Source organism: Linepithema humile, chromosome 4 (assembly GCF_040581485.1).
Source record: "Linepithema humile isolate Giens D197 chromosome 4, Lhum_UNIL_v1.0, whole genome shotgun sequence".
NCBI classification, from domain to species: Eukaryota; Metazoa; Arthropoda; class Insecta; order Hymenoptera; family Formicidae; genus Linepithema; species Linepithema humile.
Window position 1 is genome coordinate 26,577,771 of NC_090131.1, and position 27,229 is coordinate 26,604,999.

The window sequence follows — 27,229 nt, forward strand, 5'->3', positions numbered from 1 at the left end:
AAATTAATGGTAAAACTGTTTGAGAATACATATAATACAATATTCACACAAATTGATATTATAAAATCAGAAAAATATTGCAACAGGCATTTTCTATACTTCGAATTAATGAAGATTTTTCTTAAATTCTGATATATTGTATTTTACGCATTACAAAGTATAATAATTTACCAATTTCGCTCGTATGTTGACATCAGCAAGCTGGAACAATCTATTCGCTACCGAGGCGTGCGTGGAATTCCTGACTTCTGCTAGAGCAGCTAACATCACAGCCGTGTAACCAGCCACATTCGCCTTGTTGATGTCGCAGACTTTCGAGTCCAGCAATATGGATACCACATCGAAATTGCCGTGAGAGACCGCGTAGTGCATCGCTGTATTCCCACTGGTGTCCGTCATGTTGACGATGTACTCCAGCAGAGTGCTGGAGCATACTTCAAAGCAGTCCAAATAATCCTCGACGTCTAATGGATTTGCACTAGATGTACTGGATATTTTAAACCATTCTTGCTGTATGATGTTGGTAGCATTCTTCATCTGATGGGAAATATTTCTACTGGGTGATTTTTTGATACTGTCGTTGAGCACCTTCATGGCGGCCTGCATCTCTTTCGAAGGCTCAACTTTCTTCCTGGGCTTATCTTGGATCGGTTGAAACAGAGCTGATTCTGGTAGCTCGGATTTCTCCTCGTTATCCGCTTCCTTCTCCACATTACGCAGCATCTCTTCTGACGCAGTCTTCTCATCCTTGCTTTTCTCGGACTGCAATTGCTGAATGCTAGAGGTAACAGAAAAAGCAACTTTTACATTTTTATTTTACAAGCAAGTATATCACTATTTTTATAGATATTAAATAAGGAAGTCTGAAAGTCTGAAAAATAAAAACTATTTAGGAAGATTAATTTTACAATATTTTAGAATATTAATATAAGATAAAAAATATATTTTTTGGAATAAATAATGGTTCGTTTGATCACAGCACAGAAAAAACACGGAGATATCAAAAATTCAATATGGTACCGAGGGGAATTAAATGGCAAGATCATTTAGCACCATAAATAGACGAAAGGGATTAGATGGCGAGGAGATATTACCCTTCCGCGACCGGACAAGGCGAGATATCGTCGGCTTGGGGATCGCTGAATAAATGAGGAGCGGTGCGCTGCGGCTGCTGTTGCAGCATCGATCTGTCGAGATCGAGGACACGCTCACTCGTTCACCATAGCAAGACCACCAATACGATACGCGACGCGCACCGACATCCGACTTCCGTCGCGGTATTTACGCGATGATAGTCGCGCCGGGGAGAGCCTCGATGACGCACAAGGCACGCGCGCAACCATGGACAACTTAAAAAGGACAACAAACAGACTGCCCGCTGGCGCGCTCAGCCGGCACAAAACACGTACGTCATACGCGGCTGTACAACTCACGAACGTTCTTTCTACCACCCCCTTTTATCGGGTAATATCCCCTACGGCGACCTTCGACCGCGGGAATAACAGATGGCGTAGGGTGTAGTCAAGCGGGAAGGGTGTGAATCAGTCTCGAAAGGGTAAAATATTTTATCTGCTTGTAATTTTAGAAAACTATGTAGATATAAAAATAATTTAGAAATACGTGATAAATTGGAATTAAAAATTAATCGTTAAAGACAAACGCAACAAAAATTATATTAGATACATAAAAATTTCTCCAAAGATTAATTAACATTCTATTAATATTTTATAGAATATAAATTAATTTAATTTTTATTGTTTAAATTACTATTGTTGGAGAATAATTTAGATTTGACGACAGAGAAATTTTCTACGACAAAAAAAATTTAAATATTAAATTTCTAATTTTTTAAATTCTAAATCTTTTAATTTACTGCAAATGTAAAAAGTAAGCGAGGATGTAATGCCAGATCACTAACCGATTGCTGCTGTCGTATTGCTCCTTATTATCCGTGTCGTATCTTATCACACCAGCCGCCGGTATTTTCGTGTACGTGTCTTGACGCTTGAATTGCCTTCTCTGATCGCTGGTATTCAAGGGAATATGAGACGGCCTCGGGATCCTGGACGCCATATTGCTATTCTGATGATTCAGACTGTTCTCCGCGTTATTCGCGATCTGCTTCGCCAAACTCTTGATCGTCTCCTTGCAGTTGTCGCAGTAATTCGCCGCGCAGGAGATCGAGATGTGCGGCCTCACGGAATCGCCGACTGACACATCGACGAACTTCTTCTTCATCGTCGACGTACCGAATTCCCGAGATTTGGGCATAAGACCGGAAGTGTCGGTGGCGCGAGCGCTGGTCCTCACCAGGTCGTCCACCATCACACCCACCGATCTGTTCAATCTGTTCGCTCTACTCTTCGTTCTCGTGTCGCCGTAGTTGAACGAGTGACTCCTCGAGTTCATCGAGTTCAACGACACCGGCGGCTGCACCGCCACCGGATCCGGTCCGACGGACACGCTTCTCGTGCAAGAACCGAATCTGACTTCGACCCCGACATCCGTCGTACTCGGCTTGGCCATCACGCTCACGTTCGAGCGCATTTTGAACTGTTCCGTCACCTGGACTGCCTGATCCCGTTTCTCGACGATTCTGGCAGGTTCCGGGATGCACTGGGTGCTTTTGGAGGAAGTCGCCTTCATTAAACTATTCTTGTAAGCTTTCAAGGCATTTTCTATAAGCACCGAAACATCCTCATTCGACATGATGTCCTTGACACCTAGGATTGTCGTTGTACCGCAGGAACGCTTCCTGATCTCTTTCTTCGCTACCGGCGCGATGTCCTCGATCAGGAAATAACTACACTGCAGACTCCTGGGGGATTTGTTCTCCGTATTGGTGCCGAAGTCGCGCAGCTTCTTCGCGATCTTGCGCTTATTTGTGTCGTTTTCACTGGATGATATCGAGTCCAGTCGAGGCGAGGCTTTCATCAAATGGCTTTTCCTCACTTCCGGCAGGATCTCCTCCAGCATCAGTTGACTGCGAGTCAGGCTCGACTTCCAGCTACGATGGGGATCGCAGAGTCCCGAGAGATTCACATGCGTCTCTTTTAGCACAGTACTTTGGTCCATCTCGGGCGCGATCTCCTCGATTTGAAGTCGGCTCTTCTGCAGCGTCGGTTTGATCGGCGTGCTCGTTATCATGCCGACATCTCTTGTTCGAATCTGCTCGCAAGATAAATTCATTACAATTAACATTTCGCATACAACACAATTTCGTCGTTAAATCGATACAGAAAGTTCCAATATATTTTACAAATTTGTGTACATATAATATAAATAATAGTTCGTTAATCGCCTTGTCAAATATTACGAACCATTGCATACCGAGCAAATTATATTGCCGATGATATATCTCGGGAGTTTGAAAAAGAAACGCAACATAGTGCCCAGCAACGTAAACATATCGTAGTTATCTTAACAATTTCAAATTTCTATAAATATTTACGAAATATACACTCGCACGCGCGAAAGTGAGCGATGACACGAAAACTATACAAACACACGATTAAAAATTGCGTATCGCCATTTAAATCCCGATCTTCATTTCTAATTGGAGAAGTGAGCGGACTGCTCACTTCTGAACGTACGCAAACAGACAGACAATTCACGGAGAGATGTTCTACCTAATGTTATAAAAACACATACTCGAAATACCCAAACAAAAACGAAGTCCAAAGGACATCTAAGAAGTGTTTAAGAGCCAGTTTTACCAACATTAATAAACTTAATCATAGTTTAATTAATTCTTTCTCGCTATTCAAAATTTAAACTAATTTAATTTTTTTAATTAAATTAGACATATTAATTTTTTAAAAGGGTGTTCAAAATATTAGTGGGCCTTTTTAGATAATTTTTAAATGTTTTTATTGTCTATATAGATTTAGTTGCATTTGAATGGATTCATAGTTTATGCAATAAAATATCAATTTTATTTCTAAAATAAATTTTTAAATATTATTCTTTTTTATGTTAATTTTATTAAAATTATTGCAATGTTAATGGTTAGCAGAAATGGATTCGTACCTGCTGATGTGAAACCCCGACGTCTCTTGTCATCACGCCGCACATTGTTCCCATGTCCCTTGTGGAAACGGTTTCAGAATTCTTCAGATTTCGGGTGGCATTGCGTTGTTCCGAGAATGACTGGCTGCGATACCTATGCAGGGTGTCGTTGTAGAAATTCGTTTTGCTTAGCTCGTCTACTTGCCGCAGTAGATTGCGCTTCTCCTCTTTCAACACCGAGACTTGCACCTGTGAGAGAAAAGGAAAAAGATTGCACGCATGAAGCTAGATAAGCCGACAATAGTGCAAGCTTTTATCTAAACTGATAAAGCTGCCAGCGTGAGAAATTATCATGACTTTCAGCGTTATAAAAAACATTACATTATATTTCCACAAATTGCGGAAATAGAAATTGTGATATTTTATGCAATATTATCTCTTTAAGAGATAAAATAAAATATAAAATATTTTACACATGCATATTTCATTAAAAAAAATAAAATAATCAACGCTGCTTGTTAAAAATTAATGCATTCCGATAAAGTGATTCTTATACATTCAAGACATAAATTTTCTTAAATAAGTAGGTTTCGCACGGCGATATTGTTATCATTTCTTTATCTCCTCGTCATCAACATAGTATGCGCAAAGTTTCACTGGATGGAAAGCCTCGCTTCGAGGTGCGTTGATTTTTTTTTTTTAATGAACACAGAGTACTAATCTTCTCTAAATGTTTTCACTATGTTTTATGTCAGGCTAATTTCATACTAGAATGATTACAGCAATTACGGTGTGCAAATAGAAATACAAGTTCACGAATCATTGCATTTCAAGTACGCACAAAGATTGCTTCATTGTTTCGCGTCATTAATGCGCTAAATATGCAACGAGATCTCTTCATAATGACAATGAGATCGCGATAGAGCAACGGGAATATTTTGTGCGCACGTTCCGACAGAACGGAAGAGCTCGTCTGAGTGCAAATTACATGAAACGTTGCGAAAGTGCAGGAGGGAGGATGTAAAATTAGTGGGAACTCACCTGCAGCATGGGAATCGCCTTGACCTGTTCCTCCAACTCTTTCATCCTCTCCAGAGAGGCTGCCATCTGTTCTCTGATATTCTGCAATGCAAATAGATAGCTTATCACCACTCCACATTCTCACAATTTTCCGCAAATCGCACTAATTCGTCCACCTTACAAAATTATAATTAAAATGTAAATTTCGTACCTGCAGTGCGCCGGCACTGAGATTTGAGTTGCCGCTTCCGACGCTGACGCTGTCGGAATCCGCCGGCTGATCCGCCTGGACCGCATTTTGCACCGGTGCCGTCCCATTTGTGCCATCTAACACAAGAAGAAAACAGTCGTGGAAAAACACATGCTCAATTAACGAAATTCGCCAAATATTTTGCAAAAAAAGAGTGTCTCATTATTCGCTGAGAAAACGCAGCTGCGCAAAGCATCGAAGTATCCGCTTTAATCGATCTCCCCTTTTAATCGACTTTGCCCTGCGGCTTCGTTAACCCTTTAACTAGGGGATTTAAACCGATTCCTCCCGAGGCAGAAATTTTAAGCAAAATATACTCACGCGAAAATAAGCTACGATCGATAACATCTATTTTTCTAAAAATAAAATCTTTATGTTAATAATAATGATGATATTTTGTATTCTCTTCTGTCTCCGTAATGCTAGAATATTATCGCACACATTCTTCTCAGAAATGTTTAATTTAGCTGTCAATAACATCCTTAGTTGTCAGCAAGTTCTGATTGTTTTCTTTGCTACGTCATTCTGCGACAATAAGAACGGAAGGACAATTACAGATTTTTTCACATTATTACCGCATGCATTATACAACAGGCAGTTGTTTTCGAAATAGGCTGAATGTACCTGTTTCCCAAATAGATGCTATTTAATCGGCATTTGCACAACTACGTTACACAGCGCGGAATGTTATCGCGGCACAAAGAAATGCGTTGAACGTCGCGGCGAATTCCTTTGACAATGTCGTGATATGCTTCATGGGCTCGGTCGTCGTGATGCGAAATTTTCAGCACGCGATTCGTGACGACCGAGATTTAGATAAACACAATGTTTTGTAATCTTAATTTCAATAACATATTCTCAGGCAAAATTTTTTTAACAAGGTTTCGGAAAGCCGTGGAAAAAAAAACGTTTTTTGCAAACCAATTTTTAAGCCACCGAAATTCTATTTTTCAATCAATTGAAAGTAAACTTCAATTTTAATTTGGAGCTGTTAAAAAAATATTAAATATCGAAAGAAGGAAAATTGCGACAAGCGACTTCTCCATATGGTCGCCGGAGAATAATCGACTTTAAATTGCTCAGAGAAAATTGTCATTAGAATTAAGGTTGCGAGATCACTGGACACCCTGTATATGCATTGTCATTAATGTTAAAGTGCTCGATTCATGCGCCACGCGTGCTGAACATGTGGATTAAACGGGATAAAAAGGCTAAACGTCTATCTTCAGGACCGTGAAAGTCCCGCAGCTGAAAACGTACGTACAGCCGCGTGCCAATCACGAGAATGCGATAAATTCGTCACGAGGAAGAGCGAGAGAAATTAATAAAGCGAGCATCCGTCTGTTGCGTGTCAAGAGTAATGTGCTCGCTTGTCAGACGCCTCTGTCATTCACTGGCGTTTATTTATGAAGGAAATTAAGTTTTTTTTTTTAGATAAAAGCAATCTTTAAGTAATTAAAAATCCTACTATTTTTATCCTGAACTAAAGCGAAGATTTATGAAGAGGATTAATTAATCATAAATAATGGAGAACATATGAATGTCTGTTGCTGTCATAACTCCCAAACTATTTTGACAAATTAAGTTCCGTCATAACATGACAGCCGCAATGTGCAGATGAGATTTTCCGTTTCCAAACACTGACACTGCGATTCCACATCGTCCCTGGCACTTCCATTTCTCGTCCGTCTCAGACAGATGCACTTGTCGAATACGGAAAAAGGCATCACGCGTTCCTCGCGATCGACATATCGTGGTCAGATGTGAGCGCGTAAAGAAACAGGAGAAAGAGAGAAAGAGAAACTGATCTCGGAGGTCGTTCGATTTCTCACAGCTACCGCGGAGATATCACTCGTTTGCTCGTTGATAATGAATTGTGCTTATTTGGACTTAGATAAAGTATCTGTTAATTACTTGAGTCGCCCCACCAGCGGCTGTAATCGCGAACGATAAACAATAGCGGGTCGCATCGAATTGCATAAAAGAACAAAAAGAAAAAACCGCGCGCGGCAAGGAAAATCATGACGTAATCGTCGATATCGTCGCTTTTTTTTCTTTCACTTGAAAATTAACACGAAGACTAGATTGCGAGTGGGATGTCATAAGTGCGAGGACGAATTTCGCAACGAGCGAGATATATTTTTGTCTCCAAGCGAGTGTGCAAAACGACTTCCGAACTCACGATATTTCCGCTTCGTCTTCAACTTGCAGAAGGGAATCCTCTTCATTATGAAATTCTTGACTCCCATTTTCGCTGTTTATGGATCTGTCACTGTTGCAGATTTAACGTACTCGCTTGCGCGACTTCTTCGGGAGGAAATGCACTTGCTAATCTGCTAATTATGTACTATGAACTGAAGTGATGGGTTGTTGTTGCATTTCTAGCCGTACATCGATATCATCGATACTATCGCGGATTTCACTAGTCACAGATTTCACACTGTCGCATACTTCATACTGACGCGAGCTGTTCAGTTCAGTCTTTACGTCAAATCACCGGTTGTACATTTCGCGAGGTAAGTTAATCAAAATTAGCGAAATTAATATATCATTCTTTACTATTGTTTAGTACTTTTAGTGCCTTTAAACGCGCCAAATCTATCATAATCGATCGTTTGATTGTTGTTGGAAAACGAGACTCGTTTTATCACTCGATGCAAGTTGTCGACGCATCGTGCTTTTTAGGTTAATAACCCTTCAGATCTATTTGATTTCTTTCGAGAACAGAATCTTCAATTAAAATTGAGCGCTAATATTTTGTCATCGAAATCGAACTATCGGTCGATGCTGCGTTTATATATCCGTTATTTAATCTCACAACGTCGCAGATCTACTTTGTACTCGATAATTCTTCTGTTCGAAAACAAAACACTTCTATCAGATCTCGCGCGTTACATATCAAAATCAGATTGTCGATCGATACTTTATATGTATGTTTAGTTCATTATCAACGTAACGACATCTTGCAGATCTATTTTACGGTCGATAAATTATCTTTTTAGAAATAGAATACTTCTGTCCAATCACGGCGCCAATATTCGCGTATTAATTTCAGATTACCCCTCGATACGGCGCTTTATTCGCAATAAACTTCAAGTAGATCCTTGTGACGGAATAAGTGGCGCGTCGATGACACTCCGGAATCGAAACGAGTGATTTTTCGCCACACTAGTCAGTGAAATGGCTCGATCGTTGCAATTTCGCGTGATTTCGCCGATGACGAAGCGTCGAAGTTGTTCATCATCACCGTCTAACGATCGAGATCGTCCGTCGACACTGTCGAGGCGTCGGAGTCATCACGTCGCGGGACCGTTATACGAGGTTAGTGTATTTTTGCGTATTCCCTATCTTTATATTTCCACGAAGGAGGCGAATTTGGGGCGGCCGAGGAGATGCTCGCCGTTCGGCTCGTTCGGAATCGGCGATAAAATTGGCGGCCCGGGCCGACGAGAGTGATCACACATCGCGCCGCGGTAGGCAAGGCGAATTCGTTCGTTCGTTCGTTTGTTTGTTCGTTTCGGCGGCTCAATATATAACCGCGGTAGCCGCCTGTTGCCGCTCCGCGCCGCACGGCGACAGTTTGCGTTTGACTACTGTGATGCCGTCGAGGCCCAAGCGAGCGCGCCGGCCGTTCGCGTTAAGGTGAACGCAGGAGGGGAGGCGAGCCTCTCTTCTTTCCTTCGCCGGGGTTTTCTTCGCTCGATGCCGCCGGTGCTCCGCCGATTTGCTAATCGCGGGAAAAAAAAGCGTCTTGCGGTATCCGGCCCCCCTGTTCGCTCGCAAAACTGAAAACTTTTGCACGGCTTGTCGCTAGAGAGATGTCTTCATCGAAGAATTCCTTAGAAATAATCTTCAGCGAGATCCTCGATTAATTCAGTTTCTGTTAAATCGATTTGATAAGATAATTAATTGGGTAAAATTGTGCAAGCTCCGAATATCGAAACATTTAATCGCGAAAGTCGGCAAATTACGAAAAAGATTAACGATTAAATTTTCGGTGAAATCAGCTCTAATTAACGGACAGATAATTCGTGAATTTCGGTCCGGTAATAATAATATTATTACACTAGATATTTGTGTTGTTCCGCTCGGCGGCTTTATTTACGGTTAGACTATTTTGACGAATTTCTGTGCTTCTGCATTTCATGAAAGCGAGAAACAATTAATTACGTGCGTTCGTTGCGCTTGAAAGAAAATTTCAGTGTGGGGGAAACAAGCGGTAATAGTTAATGATGTATAAAAAAAAATAATGATGTATCCGAAAGGTTCACATCCAGTGGATGTACATTTTTCACACACGCTCGTACGTGTCAATAATTAATATTACGTGGCTGTGATTATATAACAATGGATAATATTCACGCAACATTGCACGCTAATTGACTTTACTGTTTCATTAATAGAGAGGTACTTATATTAGGTAAGAATGTACATTGAGTGGATTGTTTATGTTTTTTTAAAAACGAGTTGCACAATATTGCTTCGTCGTGAGGCAACATATCGTGCAACAACAATTAATGTTCATTGAATTTTGGACTTGGAAATTGATGAACTGACGTTCGTATTTCCTTCGTTATTCAAACATACTTTGATTAAATGATGTATAGCACAAAGATGCCAAACGGGCGAGTATAAGTCGCCGCTTGTTGGCAATTAATTACGCTATTTGTCACAATTATCGCGATACACGCGAGACCGAATCTGAAACACGATAAATGATAATTATTATTCACGATCGCGTTATGACGCGCGACGTGAAACACACCGGTGAAACCTGCTTACATTATTTATATCGCGAGACATTCTCTCCGACATTACGCACTGTCGCATTTACACTTCAGCGTTTTCACAATTTTATTTTCGTTCGTTCCCAATGTCCCGCGTGCTTCGAAAATAGTTGAACCAGTTGCGTGCGCGCTTAGCTCGACAGGTGCAGGCCGACCATATGCGACCACCTTGCTCGCCCGGGCAAGGTTGCACCGAAATGGCTAAAAACGGTGGCGATGAAGTCATGCCGTACGATCAATCGACCTAGACTAAACGCGTTTCACGCGATACACCGTGGAATTCCGTAGTTTAATCGCGCTAAAACTTTGCCGGCCTGCCGTGAGCGTCGGTTATTTTAAGAGCGCCGAGGTAAAACTTTAACGTCTCATTTCTGTTTGTGACACCGACGCTAACACCTCGTCATTACCGTAACACGCGCCATTTAATATACTTGCTTAATCGGACACGACGCGGTCGGAAATTGCCGCGAGAATTTACATGCAATATGGAAATACGCTTCACCTTGCTTTTAAGCGATTTATATTTCACTGCCGTTTTTAGTGCCATTAAACGAAAATATGAAAATATGTGTAAATATTAAAAATTTTTAAATAATATGCGACGTGTGCTTTGCAGTAGAAACGCACACACGTAAAAATTAAAATCAAAACTCTATCCATTTTGCATACATATTTTTGGTACTGAAACTCCATACATTTTAAGCTAAAAAATCTTTGACAAAAATATTATACTATAAATTTTGTTTTTTCCATCGCATACTTTTTAAATATTCTTGTCGCAAATTGATATCCCTTAAATATGCGCATTGCATCATCGTGAGGTGCATCGTCGCATACGTTACCGAATTCGCGAATGGGGTGACATAAAACCGGCACCGGTGCAACGGAACCACGGGGTAACACAGGTTGCGCTGCGTGGAAACGCGGTGGCGGCGCAACCGCCGTCGGTACAACGACCGGAAGCAGGTGGTTCCAGCCACGCACCGGCGGCTTCCCCGCCGCGTTCCGCAGCGCGATCCTCGCGAAGCACGTACGCCTCTTTGCGTGCCCGCGAGGAGAAACGACCGGCCGGCTATCTTCAAACCGCGATTTAATAGCACGTAAAGCCGTAAGAAACCGTGCGAGGGGGACGCGAGAAACGCGGGGCGCGATTAAAAATGCATCGCCGGCGTTTTCACGTGGGATTTAATCGGCGAGCGTTGTCGAGGAAGCCTGTTGCGGGATTAGATCTGATCTCCGACAGGTGAATCGGCATGGTATAAATTATACTTTACGTTATACTTTACGATCTGATAATCGACAGCTCAAAGTGTCCGTTTTTTGCGGTTATTAACCCGAAAGCTAGCGGCGTAGCTGTACTATTTGTAGTATTTGTAGTAAATATCACAGGTGGATGGATAGCAGCAATGAAAGCATCAGTAAAAGTGAAACTTTTTTTGATATCATCAACATTATCATTAAAATATTCTGATAGTTGTAAACTATACTTTTAGAAACCAAGGAAAAATGTATCTCATCGCAAAAGCATTAGCATCGTTAAATGAAAAAGATCGATAAACTCGTAAATTTTTGCCATTGAAACCATTTTTGGGCAAAAAATACCACGAGACAGTTTTAATTTTTAATGCTTTTCTCTAATTTCCATTTCGGAGCACATTATTACAGTCTGATTAAGTAATTATATTATCTTGGTCAAAAATTTAAAATTTAAAATGAAACAATTCAATTTGGTCCTTTCTTCCGTTCGAATTTCACTTCTTTTTTGGACACCTTCCTTCTTCGCATTTGCATAAAAATTGTATGTTGCTAATTAAGAGTTGATCGACGAAAGGAGATACTGGCTGTTTCCTCTTTGCAACATTTCCGTTGAGTCGGCGGTGTTTAGCCGGTCGCACGATAAATCGCGAAGCGAGAGTAAGAATCAGCCGCCGGGCTCGTCGTCGACACAAGAGAACTTCTCTTCTCGCGATAGAGTTCTCGTGCCGTGAGAAACGGACGCGATTGTCGTCGCGAGAAACACAATCGACCAGGCAACCGTGTAATTTCTCCGTCTTGATCTGCGAGAGAGAGAGTGAAATGTGTGCGAAGAGCAGGCTGCCGTTCTTGGATGAGAGTGCGACCGGTGCAAAATAAAAAGTTGCAATGTGTTCAATGGCCCCTTTTATTTCTCAATCATTCTGACTCAACTGTCGATAAACGATACCTTCGTTCAGCTCAGTGGTTTCCAAACTTCCTGCGCTTGCACTCACCTTCGAAGGAAATATTTCTTCCTCATTGCGACCGATGGCACTAATTTTGCGTTTCAATGTTGAAAATATTTCCTTTAAATATTTAGACGTTTAATGAAGTAAAATTTGATTTTAATTACCACAATTAATATTTATATGCCAACTTGTTATTATTAATTGCATTTATGTTTTATAATCTATTTCAAACTCTTGCATTATGCGCTTTTGTTAAAAATTTATTAGACTTACACATTGCCATAAATATTCGCCGGATAATATTATTTATCATTAATGTAACAAAGTTTCTTTATTAATGCAAATGTAGAAACCACTGCACAAACCGCTACGGGACAGTTAGCTTTTGCAGATAATGTCTGTCTTTCGAGACGTGTAACAAGAATAACGGTGACCGCAGCACTTTTAAGAGGATATCTGAATTAAGAACCTGTGAAATAAAAAGTTTGACGGCGCGCGGTTTCTTCCCAATTAAAGGCAAGCGATTGCGCTCACCGCGAACCAGTTAAAGAAGTTATAAAACTCCAAATTTATAACGTATCGATCTTTACCGCGTACAAAAATCTCTTACAAATACTTACTAATTGCGATACGTTCTTACTAAGTGTGATAAAAAGAGGAAAAACTGCATAACAATCCGTTTTTTTCCTCAACAACGAGTTAATTACCGACAGCTTAATTAAATTTTAATCGATTTGATGTACAGCGTTTCCCTGAAAATTTCTTACCGGGGAGTAAGAGAAACGGTCTACATTAGTTCGTTGCGGCGCGAGCGCGAGATAAAACAAGAGAACATATCTTCCATAATTACCATAAAATGAAACATTACATCGCGGAGAAAACATTCAGCGTTTCATTCAGCGCGGAAATCTCCACGCGAATTTGCATCGCAGAAACTAACGGAAGAGACCGTGAGCACGGCGGAAAACGCCCGTTCGTTTGCACGTTCGTTAACCTTGCTTCCTTGTAGCTAATTATAACCGCCGGGATGCATACTTTCGATCGGCTAGATCGACAATTATCATGTTCGGTTGAAAGCTTTCGACACAATTGATTCACCACCGGAGCCGATTGCGAAACTACGAGTTTGTTTCGTTGGCGAGACAATTCGATTTCCGCGGCGATTCGCTCGCAGCCGAGACTTCGTGAAATTAACAAGTGTCTATAATAAGGCGATCGCATAATGAGATAATTAATGCGTTCCGGCGGCGTGGCGACTTCAAAAGAGACTCCCCCCTCCCCCCACCCTCCCCCCTCGAAGACGCGGAAGACGTTTCGTTCTCTCCTCGCGCCGCTCGCTCGCGATATAGCAGGTCATTGGGCCATGGAGAATCCCAAGATGGTTGCGAGCGGATTCAGCGCGAGGAAATCCAATGTGCGTGAAATTATCGGATCTCTTTTATTTTCACCGCGGCCGTTAATTCGTCGCGCGACTCATCGTATCCTTCACGGCGGTCAGTGCGAAGGATTTTTACGCTTCTACGGTGCGATACTACGATTTTTCGCGAGGGACTCGCTCGAGCGAGTTTCACCGTTAATTTAGAGATCAATCGGTGTCACTGCTTCACAAAACAGCCGATGACTTTGAAAAATCGGACTACACTCGACACAAAATGTAGGTCGTGAAATCTTTAAAAATAGTTTCGCTAACTTCGCGGTTCGAAAACTTTTAACTAGGTTTTCGCTGCAAAAAGAAGAGAGAAACATCGCAAACGCCAAATTTCTGACGCGGTGCTTTGATGGAGGAGCGCAAGAACATTGTTATAATTAGAACATCGCTGCATCACTGTTATTGTTGTACAGCAACTTTGATAATTCGATATCAGCGCGGTAAGCTCGGGGGTTTGCAGTATTTCTCGCTTGAATCGATAAGCGGGGGTGTGCCTTACCAGTGTCCGTGACAAGCCGGCGATCGGAGGCCTTCGATGACCTGCAGGAACGCTCGAGGGTCGCCTCGAAGTCGCCCACGACGTCACTGAGATCTAGGACTGGCGAGGGATGCGGATCTCTCGGCCGCCTCGGCGGCGGATGATTCGATCTCGGCGGAATAGCCGCGCCGTTCGCGCTCGTACATTCTTGCGGTATTTTCGGCAATTCGGCCTCTATTCCCGCTAGTGCCGGACTCACCTAAAATCGAAAATAAAGGAGGCGATCTAACATGAGAGCGCTTGTCCGCCAAGTCTCGTATAAATTATGTCGGTGCGCTGCGCCGTGCTTTGTCGAGTGATTTATCTCGGATCTTCATGGTTTCGTCGCTCAGCGACGAGCGCACTTATCGTGCAAAGTTAGTAAACTTCTCAGCGAAAACAGAGTATAAACCAGATATAACCGCGAGGAAGTTGATATAATGTTCGCTAAATTTACCGCGTTTTTCATTACGAAGCTAAAAATCTAAATATGGTAAAAATGTCTTTTATAATCTTTGATTTCGACTCGCAGTGCGCCAGTCGTGATTATTATTTATATCATATCTTACTTTAGCTTCAAATGTCAAATCTATTTCAATTCAATCTTGCTATCTGCAATATTAAAATCTTCTATCGTATATTATAGAGAGGATTTTATCATAAAGAAGAAAAATGTTATTCCAGATATAATCTTCATAATTGAGGTAGAAAATACTCGGGAAATTGCGTGCTGTTTAATATATAATATAACGGTTTTACTATTCATTAACGCCGCTCAATGGCGCCTTCATTACGCGCAATTAGAGGCACCGCTAATTAATTACCAGCCCCAGGAGAACCTCCATTGATTGACATTGTCTGCGTCGTTCTCGCTTCTTGCGTCTTTCCGTGCTGGATCTATCGCCGACGCTTCCGGCCGCGACGGCCTCGCAATAGCGCACGAAGTCCAGATCGATGTGATATCCGTACGGGCAACAAAGGCATTTCGAACCCGTCGAGCCGGAAACGTACGCCTGCGTGCCCACTGCAAAGAAAACCTTACTTCAGAAAAACTACGCTGTTAGATATTTGCCTTCGATAAAAGGAGTGTTTACTGTGACGTAATCGTCAAGGTTGCGTTGTCAAGATAACGCACACATAATTTCTGCGCGAGCTTTATTCGAAAAACACGATATTTCTTCCGTATTTGAAACCGAATCAACGACTTATCACGCTCGAATTATTTTTCAGCATCGACACGCTGAAAACACATGATCAATTGTGCCATTTTATTTGACAATTTGATTTTTTCTCGCTTGGAACTCGCATCGAATTAAGAATCAATTATCGATATTGTTTTAAATCTCGAACTGCAAACGGCAGGCGAAATAAATGAATTGTTCGAACATTCGACACCTTCAAACGACAATCCCACATCCGCATACTGCGATCGTGATTCAACAAAGAAATTTTCGGGCGAGCGGGCGAATCTATTGTTAGAGAAGCAAATCAATCGGGCGTTGTTTAACCTCGTCGAACCGTCGTTTGTTCGAGGTTAATGGCCGCGGCGCAATGTAAACCGAAATATGTTGTAACCATTGGCGGCCATCCAGAGAGAGGAGGCACGGTAATAATAATCTCGCGAAGTTCGTTAGCCGGGGTGAGCACGGGGATTCCACTTATGTGTCATACCGCCCGCTTGCGGTATCGCGACACACGTGGCAAGGGCTTAATGAACATCGTCTCGTCCGCCGCGCATGCATCGCGGATTCTGAATTATGTTCCACGTGTCAAGGTGCTCTCGTTCTTATTTGCGTACAGCTGGAACCGCGAGAGAGATATGTTTATCATAAGAGTGTCGCGAAGTATATAATATTATAATTTGTTTACATATCTATTCTCTCAAGTTATATAAGAAGTGTAATACGTAAGGGAAAAAGTAGCGTAATTTTTTAATTTCTACTTTATATTTTCATCTGTAATACTGTTTTTACTGGAGCGTAGTAGTACCGAGCTAATAGCTCGCTGCATTTCCGTTATGATTTCCGACTCGACGACGGCCAACGGTCTTCCATTGCAGACTCGTGCACTTTTATCAAAAGTGACTCACCGTTTCCATTGAAAACGCGGGTCGAGGGAACGACAGTCAGAGCCATGATCCCGGCTGATCGTCAGACGCGCTCGTAGATCCGCATTTCCGTAATCCTGCAAGTATAAATAAAAGCCGTAAATTAGAGGCGTAAATGTCACACGCTGGTAGATTCACGTGCCGCAACGCGTGGCGGGTGCGCAGAAACGCGCGAAGAGGAGGAAGAGGAGCGCGAAGGCGATAGATTTTTCGAGCGAAAGTCGAAAACAATTGCCTGCACGCCCTAATTGCAATCATTGCGCAACCGCACACGGCCGCCGAGATTTCTCGGAATTGCGTAATTTTATTAGCCGCCCGACACATCGCCCGCCCGGAGTCGCGCGGCACGCTTTGATCTAGTCGTGCGTTTCATCTCAGTTTCTCAAATTGCTTCAATCGAGCGAAAGCTCGACGGCTCCTCCTCCTCGCAACAAAATCTTCATTAATACAATTAGCCGTGAGATGTAGCAATCAGCATTTAATTACAGAGTCGCGCAACGCGAAATCGTTCTGCTTTACAATACAAAGTTGCAACAGCGAATCATAAGGAAATTAATTAGTCGGGAAGATCCTTTTTATTCCTCGCGCAGACTTTTTCAATACTTTCTATAGTCTTGTAGTTTCCGCAATTATATTGTTTAATTGGGCGATTATTGTGGCTCGACAGTCTCTTGCTGAATTATTCAAAGCTCTCGAACGATCCTACAAGATGTAAACCCGGCGGTTTACATTTTTCTGCTAATTGACAGCTTTTATTCGCGCAGCTCGAAAATTTGCGACGACACCGTCGCCGTGTATCACTCGCGCGTTTACGCGACGAAAGAATTATCGTACGCGGATGGTGCGAAGAGCACTTTTAGGCGCCGTCACACTTTAAACCGCAGAAAGGTATAAACCCCTCCCCCCCCCCTCTCTTTAAATGCGGTTTTCACGGCGTGGCCGCGACGCGAGCTAATTCCGTATCCCGGATTTCTGGTCTGACGACAGTGAGTCCTCCCGCAGTTTCTTGTCTGCACCGTCTCGTCCGCGAACCTTTAATTGTTCGGGGCGCGAAAGGTGCTTGGCGAAATCCGGATATTTTTACAAACATTTCCGGCGAAAACCGCAAGGGGTTGTAACTTTTTTTTAAATACGACTTTCTCTCGGCTTCTCGGTAACGTCCGCACGCTATTCGTTGCTCGTTGAAACTTTGCGGCTTCGCGCGACACTTAAAAATAAATTAAGAGCTAATATCTTTTCCTACTTTTTCTGCCAATTGGCCAAATATTATTCGCATTCATTATCTTCCTCTCTATAATTGGAAGCGTTATCTTTCGAATGAACACAAGAAAAATAAAATATACGTGTGTACGTATTTGCTGATAAAATAAAAGTACTTATTTTTAGTACGAATCTCATAATCGAGCAATTTTTAAAGTTAAAATAGAACAAAAATTCGCTCCATTTTCTTTTCTTGGCGATGATATCATCTTGCATAAATTGATAATTAATTCAAAATCCAAGCAATTTTCACTCTGTTTAAATTATTAAAATTTTTTGCAAATTTTAGAACGCAGTTTTGAAAACTGCTTGTTTTTGTTTTCTCGAATTGAAGGCGTTATCTCATGTTACGATAAACCGCGATTACTTACTGATAAAAGAAATTGCTCGGTAATCTTTATCGGGCGTCACGTAGACCGTAGATTGTGCACTAATCAGACATTTCTTTCGACAAACCGGCTCGAGGCAGAAAGAGAGAGTTATTAAGCTTTCGTGCCAGCGAGAGATGATTCCTCGAGTCGGAGCCGAGCCCGGCGATGGGAGTGCGTCCCTCTTCACGACAGAAAACCGCCTCGGCGAGCTTGTAGGGACCACTTGAAGGCGACTCACGTACACCGTAGGGAGGCCCGGCGGCGATGTTGTCGTTGAATGGAAAGTAAAGTGTCGGCGCGTTCGGAAACCGTGGCCTAATTCCAGAAAAACAACAACGGACGCACGGCGCGCCGATAATCCGTGTGGAATTTCGCGCGGAAAAAGCGCGTGAAGTACGAAATGCAACTCGGGAGAGCGCGTTTGTCCGACAAAACTGAACTGGATCGATACGCAGTGTTTCTGTCACGACGATAAGCCCGACCTGATAACGACTTATAATACGCCCATACGCGCGTGGCAGGAATTAGAGCGATACACAACGCACTACGCCTCCGCGGAAATTAATTATTCGTCGATTGTGCGCCAGGTGTCCGCGTAGATTTCCGCGTTTCCTTTCGCCTTAAGCATCCTTCGAAAAAATTATTATCTGTCATTTGAATAGACAAGAATTGTTTGAGTTAAAATTGTTGAGGCAGATAAGAATAGATACACGGAGAAAATTTTATGTCAAAAATTATTACGGCAGTAGCCGTGGATTATACAGAAATTATAAACATTTTTACTATGTTTTTCGCATAATAGTATAATATTTAAACTTATAATTTCTTTTATGGTCCGCGATTTCTGTACTGCGTATCATAGTAATTTTTGATAAAAAATCTCCGTGTATAAAAAAAATTCTGAGCAATTTCTAAATTTCTAAATTTGTTTACCATTCGAAAATTGCGTTGATAGATGCGTGTCAGTAGCGCAGCTATTTACACGCTAGATTTTCCAGAACATATATAGATGCGAATAGATGAAGCAGTCAGTGGATAGCAACGGGTACACGGCAGTGAATAATGATCGCGCTCCTCGTCCTTGCAAGGCTAATGCCCTTGCACAACCACTTTCATCCTCGATTATCTATTAATGTTGTCAGAAAATTATCTTACGACATCGCATCGTATAATGTACGCATAGATGTGGTAATAAGATATTGCTCGGCGCTTCTACACGTGTCTCGTTGTAATCAACGCACCGGCGCGGCAAAATGCGTGCGCACTAAGATAAAGTGACTTTCAATTTCGCCGCTGATGTTGTACAAACTGGATGTTATATGAGACATCGCGAACCGCGATAGTATCGAGAATTTCAATTATAATAATCAGCCTCCCCGATTATCCTCTCGTTAACTTCTTATAATTCGATGACGTAATAATGTACGAGATCACGCATATTATTACGCGACGGACTTTATCACATTTTAATAAACGTGATTATATATTTTACGAGGTTGACGTACACACACACGCGGAGTAATTTCAGATTTCCTCGGGGAATTAATCCGAAAATTGCGGTTTGCTTCAATTACAAAGAAACGGCCATATAAGTAGACGCAGCGACGAGAACGGGATTTAAGCCTGATTCATCCAGGTAGGCCTCATCACACCGCCATAAACGTCATCATCGTTACTTTCCGGCGAAAGTTAAACACCGCTTCGCGCTTCTATGTACAGTAAAGGCCGCACCATAAAAATCTCCTCCGTCACTTGTCACCTCCATAAGGCTGAAAAAGAACGCAGGAGAGCGGCCGGCCGCACACATCGCGCGCTGTTTACTTTCATTCGCACGGTATCTGCCAAAAGCAATCGAAGCGAACAATCGTTCGCGAAGTGAAACGCACAGGAGGGTTTTCGTTTCGCGTTTCGGTGCGCGTAAATACTCGCTAAGCTCGCGGTGCGATGAAGCAGAACAATCGCGCGCGGGAAAATCTCGCTAATCTCGCCGACAAAGGGAAAGAGTTGCTTGCACGGCGACGAAACATTTCTCTCGTGTCGCATCAGATAAAACTGCTACGTCGTCGTCGTCGTCGTTGTGCATACGCGGTGCGAGCGGGTAGAAACGGTGCGCGAGACGTGTCGCATTGTCGTCTCCTTGGCCTCTGGCCCGCGATTATGGACACAATGGCTCGTAAACAATAGAGAAATCGTGCAGGAAATTCGCGTTCGTATATATATTGCATGTACCCACTGTCTCCTCCTCTCGTTGCGCGATATTATGATGCATTCAGCCGCGTCGTGAATTATTACCGCGGCTACCGTCGCGCGCGACGGATGCAATCGTTTGCATCTGTCCGATGCAACGAGCTCCGATCCTTATAGACGCGTGTTGAACTTGGCGTGAACCTATAATTATAGATAGCTCTTGGAAGGCTCTGAGCAAAATATTTTCCGTGTAATCAAATATAATCATGCTGGGCAAAATTATACAGAGCATTTCTTGCTGAATTATAACTGACAAGTAATTTAATTAACAAATTAATCCGTCAAATTAGTTGCGTGATTATATTTTAATTAAAATGAATAATTCAGTGATAGATGTTATTGACAAAAATGACGAATTATATGCCAATTAGCGTTAATTTTCTAAATAAGAATTTAGTGAGAATATTAAAGACTTGACATTTTATTGAGGAAGATTTGAAAAAACATGTTAAAAATATTTCTCAAGAATTTTTCTCAAGAAATTCTACGAGAGGGCATATTCTCACGATCTTCTCGGAGTGTACAACTTTAGGAATCTTTTATGTGCGCTGAATAATTGATTATCGCCCGCCACCCTCGCATTAGGCACCGGCGCGAGAATGTAACGCGATACAGCGGGACGCATAATAATCATTAGTAACGCTGTAAAGAGTTAGAGAGACGCATTAATATCAATTTCCTGTTTTTTCCCCGGCTACCATTTTTTCTCAAAGTGTAATATTAACCGCTAGTACTTGGAGATAGTAACAAGATTTCTCGGCGTGTATAAATAGGACGAAACTAAGAAGAGAGCGCGCGTGTAGAATGGAAGATAAAAAATCATGTGCACTGAAAACGCAGGCACCGCGACTGCAGCGGAAGAGGGGAACGCGCGTATCTGCGCGTGTGGCCGGAAAATCTGATCTCGACGATCCGCAGGATCGCGCCTTGGAAATTATTTTGGAGATCGTCCTTCGGCGGCTCGTAAGTCACTCGCGTCTACGAGCTCGTAAAATTCCTTCGCCATCCGAGAATAAGATTGTATCGTGAAACAACACGCTGCAAAGCTTATGCGTCATGCTTTATGACCGTCTATTTCACCTAATGCGGTTTTAGGACCCGATAAAGCGCTCGTAATAAAGCTCAATATATCACGCGTGCTTTTCGAACGCCCTTTAAGCGCGCGTTTGTCGGCTCTTCTGAGAAACGGCACTCTCTTCGCGTTTTGGGCCATTCGTCACTCTGAACGCGCAGAAAGGGCAATGACAGCCGCACGATAAATTTTTATGAATTGTCGAACGCGCGCGCGCAATCCTTTTTGAAGTAATTTATATTCATATCACTCTGCTGATTTTTTTTCTACAAAAAAATATATCTAGAAATGTATATCTGTTTGTACATGTTTTAAAAATTAGTTTAAAAGCTGGTTATAAAATATTTGAAATAAAGGAATTAAATTGGCAATATCTGCATTCGCGATTGCGCGTGCTTTAATTAAAAATTTAATGTTTAATAGGGAATATAACTTTTATCGATTTCTTTGCGACCCGAGCGGCGACATCACGCGCAGCCATTAATTTTCCGCTTTCTAGTGAATGAGAATGACCGACGCGAATGTCATACCGCAAAGATCGAGATATTTCGCTCGTGTCCCGCGTTAAAGAGACAAAGTACACACTCGTAAGACCGTACGACTTGTGTGCTCTGGACACACACGCATACATATGCATATATGATCGCGCCCACACGCGACTCGACCGCACACTCGCCCATTAAGGCTTTTCTCAATGAACGTATGCGCACGCCGAAAATACCGCCGCACCGGATGACGACCAAAGCCATAACGTATTTTTGTCATCTTCTCGACCGCGAAGATGCGGTCTCTCTTTCATGACTCTTTTGCGGTGGGACAACAGGAAGCAACGACGGCGCCGCGATGACAACGGGATCGTGTGAGAATTCGCGCGGAACCAAAGGCGAATGTTTAGAAAGCAAATAAGCGGGAATGGAAACGTTTCCCAAGAAATCGGAGAAAAGGAAACCGATATAAACCCGTGTCATAAATTTTTATAAGTACTTTATACCAACAACAAGTATTGTAGTATGATTATTCAAACAGAAAATAATTAACACGCGGAAAAAGCAAATTCATTTATATCAATCACTCTCTTTGAACGTTTAGCGTGACTTTGTGATATCGATTTCGCCGGGAATTAGTGATTAAACGGACAAAAGCTGCTCCGCCGCTGGCGTGAAAGCGGCGCTTTTGTGCGCACAGCTTTAAATCCCGACCGGTGTTAATTAAGTTCCTACGGCTCATTGTACCAGCCGGAGTTTCGTTTGTCGTGTAGTCGGAACAATGAACGAGACGCTCGCCTCAAGGATCTCCCGATACAGCGCGCGCCGATACGCCGTGGCGTGCGAATTAGTTGAGCGTGAAATTGATCCGCATTTCACGTCCGCCCCCGACAATAGGACATATAAATAGAAATTAAAATCAAATGTAGATCGCTATCGCCGGCGGAATTAGATCGAAACACACTCGGAACACCTACGAGACGTGCCTCTCTTTACCCGTGCATGCTTTTCCAATTGATTAAGCAACTGATTCAATTTTGAACGATAGAGCGTGTCGCATAGTAATCGAGGAACGGAAGGTGAATTCTTTGAAATTTTGTATCGATTTTTTCCGCGAAACTACCGAAAAAATCAGCTTTTTCGGGAATCAGATATCAAATACTTGTAAAATTATATTAAATTATAAAATATTTCAATACGAAAATTTTATATAAATAATTCAAGAGCTTTAAAAGCTTTCGAGTAAATATTTTCTGGAGTTCATTGATCTTTTCCTTTTGTATACGCGCGTTCGGTGTTTTCTTTCCATTCTGTAAAAAGCTTTCATCGGGTGTAACGAGAAATCCAATTAACTATTTCTGTTTGTACTCGGTGCGGAAATACTATCTCTACTTCAGAGAGATCACATATTTAACTGAAAAGTTTTACATTTAAGAGGCTAGCAATTCCTATGATAGAAGACAAGAAGGTTAGCAATATCAACTTTGATCTAGGCACAAATAGATAAAAATTATCAATCGTTTGTTTGCAGTAGATCTAAAGATACTACAAGTTATTCGAAGGACAATCATGCCTCTCTTTGCTGTCGCTGTATTTAATTTGCGATTATCACCGCCTATTACGCTGTGAAGAGCAAATACCGTTAAGTTAATGAAGGCCAGACGAATTTATCAATCATATATGAATATGTTTATAATTTTATATTTTAAATATTAATAGCAGCATATATATAAATTAATTGCATTATTAATTTTATGAAAATTTCAGAAAGCCAATAAATATCATTAAAATATAATTTAGAGATTAAATGGAAATTATTAAATTCAAAGAAATGGTTTTTCGTTTTTATCAATTTTATATGTTTATGATTTAACAAAAATACGAAAATAACATATTATGTTCAAAATATAAAGTTAATAAAAGGCCTAAGCTAAAGAATAATAATAAATATTAAATTTTTTCATAATACTTAAAATGTTTCGAAACTTGTTTGCGAAACTTTTTATAGTTTCCAAAGTAGCAGTTAAAAATTACGTTTAACGCGCGACGAAGCCACACAACACCGACGGATTTTCAGACACTCGGAAGCAATAGGAACGTGCGAAAGCGATCGTAAAAATCGCCTTATCGCTTCGATGTTTTACGGTGCCAATGTCTAGCAAACACGTAATTAGCGTAGATTATACGACATTATCGCTACACGCTATGTCGAGGAAACGACTTGCACAATAAATTGCGCGATGACGGAGTATCGAGTTTCGCATCGCTAACGTCGCGCGTTATTAAATTACCGTTATTGGGAAATCCGTTGTTCGACAACAACTTTGGCGGCTGTCTGTTGCTTAGCCAGCCGTCACATTAATTTATTTCTGCGTCGAAGAAAACTACTTCCTGCGTAGCTTTTTTGAAAGTATAAGTCGCCTGCCTATCGGGAGCCCCTTGGCTTCATAGAAATGCGAGCGCTATCAGATTAGGGGAAGTAACGAGGTTAGCATAAATTATTCTTTCTGATAAACATTGTATCACAACAAGGTTTTACTAAGCTTAAACCTCTGTGGCACAGTTTTTGAACTTTAAAAAAATATAATAGATTCTTTAAATAATAACAATAATAATTTTAGATACAATCGAGAAGTTGAATTTACGCAGCGATTAAAATTTTAAAAAATTATGAGGAAAAAAATTGCCATAAATATTTATAAATATTATATTAAAAAGCAGCACGCACAGTGCTAGGTTTACATATTACACAAATTAATGAGATCACGTTTTATACGCAAGTGCTGGAGATAGATTAGATACGCCCATTTGATTTTCCAGACATAAAAGGTAAAGGCACTTATGGCAGCGTGTAGCGCATGTTAGCACAGCCGCAATCACGGCTATTAGATCTCTGTTAATAAAGCTACATCCACTCAATTTTTATATATTTTAATAAACATCCTCATTATTAATAAAATAATTAAAAAGAGTAAAAATAGCACGGCGGAATAATCTATTGCGCTTCGCATTTGATAATCAGATTTTTCTCCTGAGAAAAATGCGTCCACCTATGTTGAAGGCGGAATACATTGGAAGGAATGAATGTGGAATGATCGAAGAATACTGAATGAAACTGTTTGCTTCTGAATGTCGACACTGATTGTCGAAGATTATTTAGATTAATTCAACCGCATTCCACTTTTGTTTCCTCTGTTACAATGTCGCCTCTCTTTTCAAGGAACAGTGTGAGTGTTCCTTTATTGGGCCTACGGCACACCGGGGCCTGATGCAACGCGCGGAGGCGTGCGATGCGTGGGCGTGCACGCAAGAGACTTCTCTCAGCGCGCGCACATACTACGTGCCGGCGTCGTAAACACACACGCGTCTACGCGGACCGACAAATGTAAAGGGTGCTTAAAACATTCCGGCACCTGCACCGTTACAGGGACTCCGCTGTGGCGCGCGGAAGGAGCTATTCATTTCGATTCGTCATGTCGCGTTAAAGGGAAGCACGGCCGATGCGTATCTGCATGCATTATGCAGCCGGCGTCGCGCATCACTTCTTCTCGATACTTGAAATCACGTCGGCACTTTTTCCTCCCGAACGGCGGTTTCTTGTATCACAAAGAGGAGATTTTGTTTTTGACAAAAAGTTAGGAATTTCAAATAAATTTATATTAGTATTTTAAAGTAAAGGAACTTCTCTCATTGTAAACAATATAGTGATGATGATGTATCATTTTGCTCTTATTTGATTTTATTCTTTTATAAAATAAACTTTAATAGCTTCTGCCTTCTGCATTTTTTAAAAGACGCATCTTACTTGGAAATATTTTTATCATCACATAATGACAAAAGAAAATGTTTTGACATTTCTTAATATTCTATATAATAACTACGAAAATTTATCACGTTTTTATTTCTAATACTAGCGATAAGTATTATATCTCTAATACAAGTTGGAAACCTCATCTTTCTTTTCGCGCTGCAACAATCTTCGTAATAATCCCTCATCCTTTAAAAAAATTTTGACATATGATGTACACAGAAAAAAATCTCACGGCTATCACTTCGCTTCACCCGGTAGATGGTAAACGAACACACGTAGGCCCACCTATCAGCCTCTCGTTCGCCCATGCACATTACGCACACGCGTGAAGTGCGACTTGAATAATACAGCTCGCGAGCATATAGGCCTCACTCCTTTAAGAGCGCTTAAAGTCTCGAGAACCGAGAGAGCACACTTTGCGCCAATAACCACCGCTGTGGAAAGCTTTGTCCGCGAATTCCGTTAGAGAACTCGCGTGTTTTAGAGTGTGCGCAGCACACATTTTTGTACCGCAATAGCGTTTCATTATGCAGTGGCTCGTGGAAAACTGAATTTTAGCGAAAAAGCCGATTATCGCAAATATTTCACGAGATCGACGTGTAAAAGATATATTAAATTCCGGATACGACGCGTTCAAATATTGACACGGTATTTTTTCGTTTGCGGTATTATTCCGATAAAAAGCATTAAATTTTTCTGTCTGAAAAAAAACGAGCTTTCCGTTTCGCGAACTAAAACAACCGATCGGGATCAGTTTTTACCAAACAAACTCTCGCTGCTGGCCATATTGGCAGTATTATTTGTTATATTTTTCAGTTACGTTATTGTTATATCAATCGGCTATCCGTTGAAAACGGATTACGTATATTTTTTTTGAAAATCGATTTCGAACGCGAATAAGATTTAATAAAATGGAATGCGCACGATATCGATTTTTAAATTCAACTGCGATAAATGTCGAACGTGGTTTGCATCGAAAATACTAATGACATGTTCCAGCGAAGGTTGTTTGTCCACTTTGGTGGCCACTGTTTATGATTTCACCAGATATCTTATTTAACATTTGCATGGCAGCGTCTGGGAAAATATTATGCGACGATTTCGTATTTTTCGTCAGGACGATAATATCGGCGAATAAGTCGCACTGAATTATTCATGATACATTTTATTGCACGAGTGAAAATATCGATGGTACGATGCAGAAAGGTTAATATCGCGGTTAGCACATATGTTGCTTTGTGCTCATCACAGCACGTTTAACTGTAAACTAAATTCTCTCTCCGATTGAGGCCTTTGATTATGACTCCCGTCATTCAATTAGCGCTCCTTTTCATCAAAGGCCAGATCGCTCCAGTTGCGAACTGTATTTACTAAACATTACGGATCGAGAGAGAGAAAGAAAAAGAGAGAGAGAGAGAGAGAGAGAGAGAGAGAAAATATAATTTGTCAATATATATATTTAACCGTGATTATATCAATTATGTCAATCAATGTATAATGTCATGAAAACATTTCCGCCATTATATTAATTGCTCAGAGAAACATGTTAATTTTGCATATGCATTAATTTCAATCGCTTTTGACTGATAACGAACAAAGTTCAAAGGTCATTTATGACAATATCAGTACACCGTGAGTGCGATTAAAAATATCGCAATATT

At 41.3% G+C, this 27,229-nt stretch overlaps 2 protein-coding genes and 1 long non-coding RNA gene across 7 annotated transcripts in view; 2 read left to right on the top strand and 1 right to left on the bottom strand.

Annotated features, from left to right (window-relative positions):
- Kank (kank) overlaps positions 1 to 27,229 on the bottom strand; it is a 34,984-nt gene that overhangs the window by 1,847 nt on the left and 5,908 nt on the right. Inside the window, exons 1-9 of one of the 5 annotated variants that reach the window (XM_012366023.2) lie at positions 17,954 to 18,351; positions 16,305 to 16,399; positions 15,040 to 15,239; positions 14,198 to 14,435; positions 5,240 to 5,355; positions 5,050 to 5,130; positions 4,030 to 4,257; positions 1,919 to 3,168; positions 172 to 778 (exon numbers count right to left, since the gene is read on the bottom strand). In XM_012366023.2, coding sequence (XP_012221446.1) covers positions 172 to 778; positions 1,919 to 3,168; positions 4,030 to 4,257; positions 5,050 to 5,130; positions 5,240 to 5,355; positions 14,198 to 14,435; positions 15,040 to 15,239; positions 16,305 to 16,350 — 2,766 coding nt within the window. In that variant the 5' untranslated portion in view covers positions 16,351 to 16,399; positions 17,954 to 18,351. Of the gene's footprint in view, positions 1 to 171; positions 779 to 1,918; positions 3,169 to 4,029; positions 4,258 to 5,049; positions 5,131 to 5,239; positions 5,356 to 6,923; positions 7,292 to 7,460; positions 8,376 to 14,197; positions 14,436 to 15,039; positions 15,240 to 16,304; positions 16,400 to 17,953; positions 18,352 to 27,229 lie in introns of those variants that run through there. The other 4 variants (XM_012366022.2, XM_067353021.1, XM_012366026.2 and 1 more) reach the window with 4 other exon arrangements.
- LOC136999324 (uncharacterized) lies at positions 642 to 5,374 on the top strand. Its single transcript, XR_010889693.1, has 3 exons — positions 642 to 784; positions 980 to 1,405; positions 5,246 to 5,374. It is a non-coding gene; the product is annotated as an uncharacterized lncRNA (long non-coding RNA).
- The window catches only part of LOC105671677 (uncharacterized), a 51,637-nt gene continuing 32,868 nt past the window's right edge, over positions 8,461 to 27,229 (top strand). The window contains exon 1 of the mRNA XM_012366032.2: positions 8,461 to 8,599. The gene's annotated coding sequence lies outside the window, so the exon portion shown is untranslated. The remainder of the gene's footprint in view (positions 8,600 to 27,229) is intronic.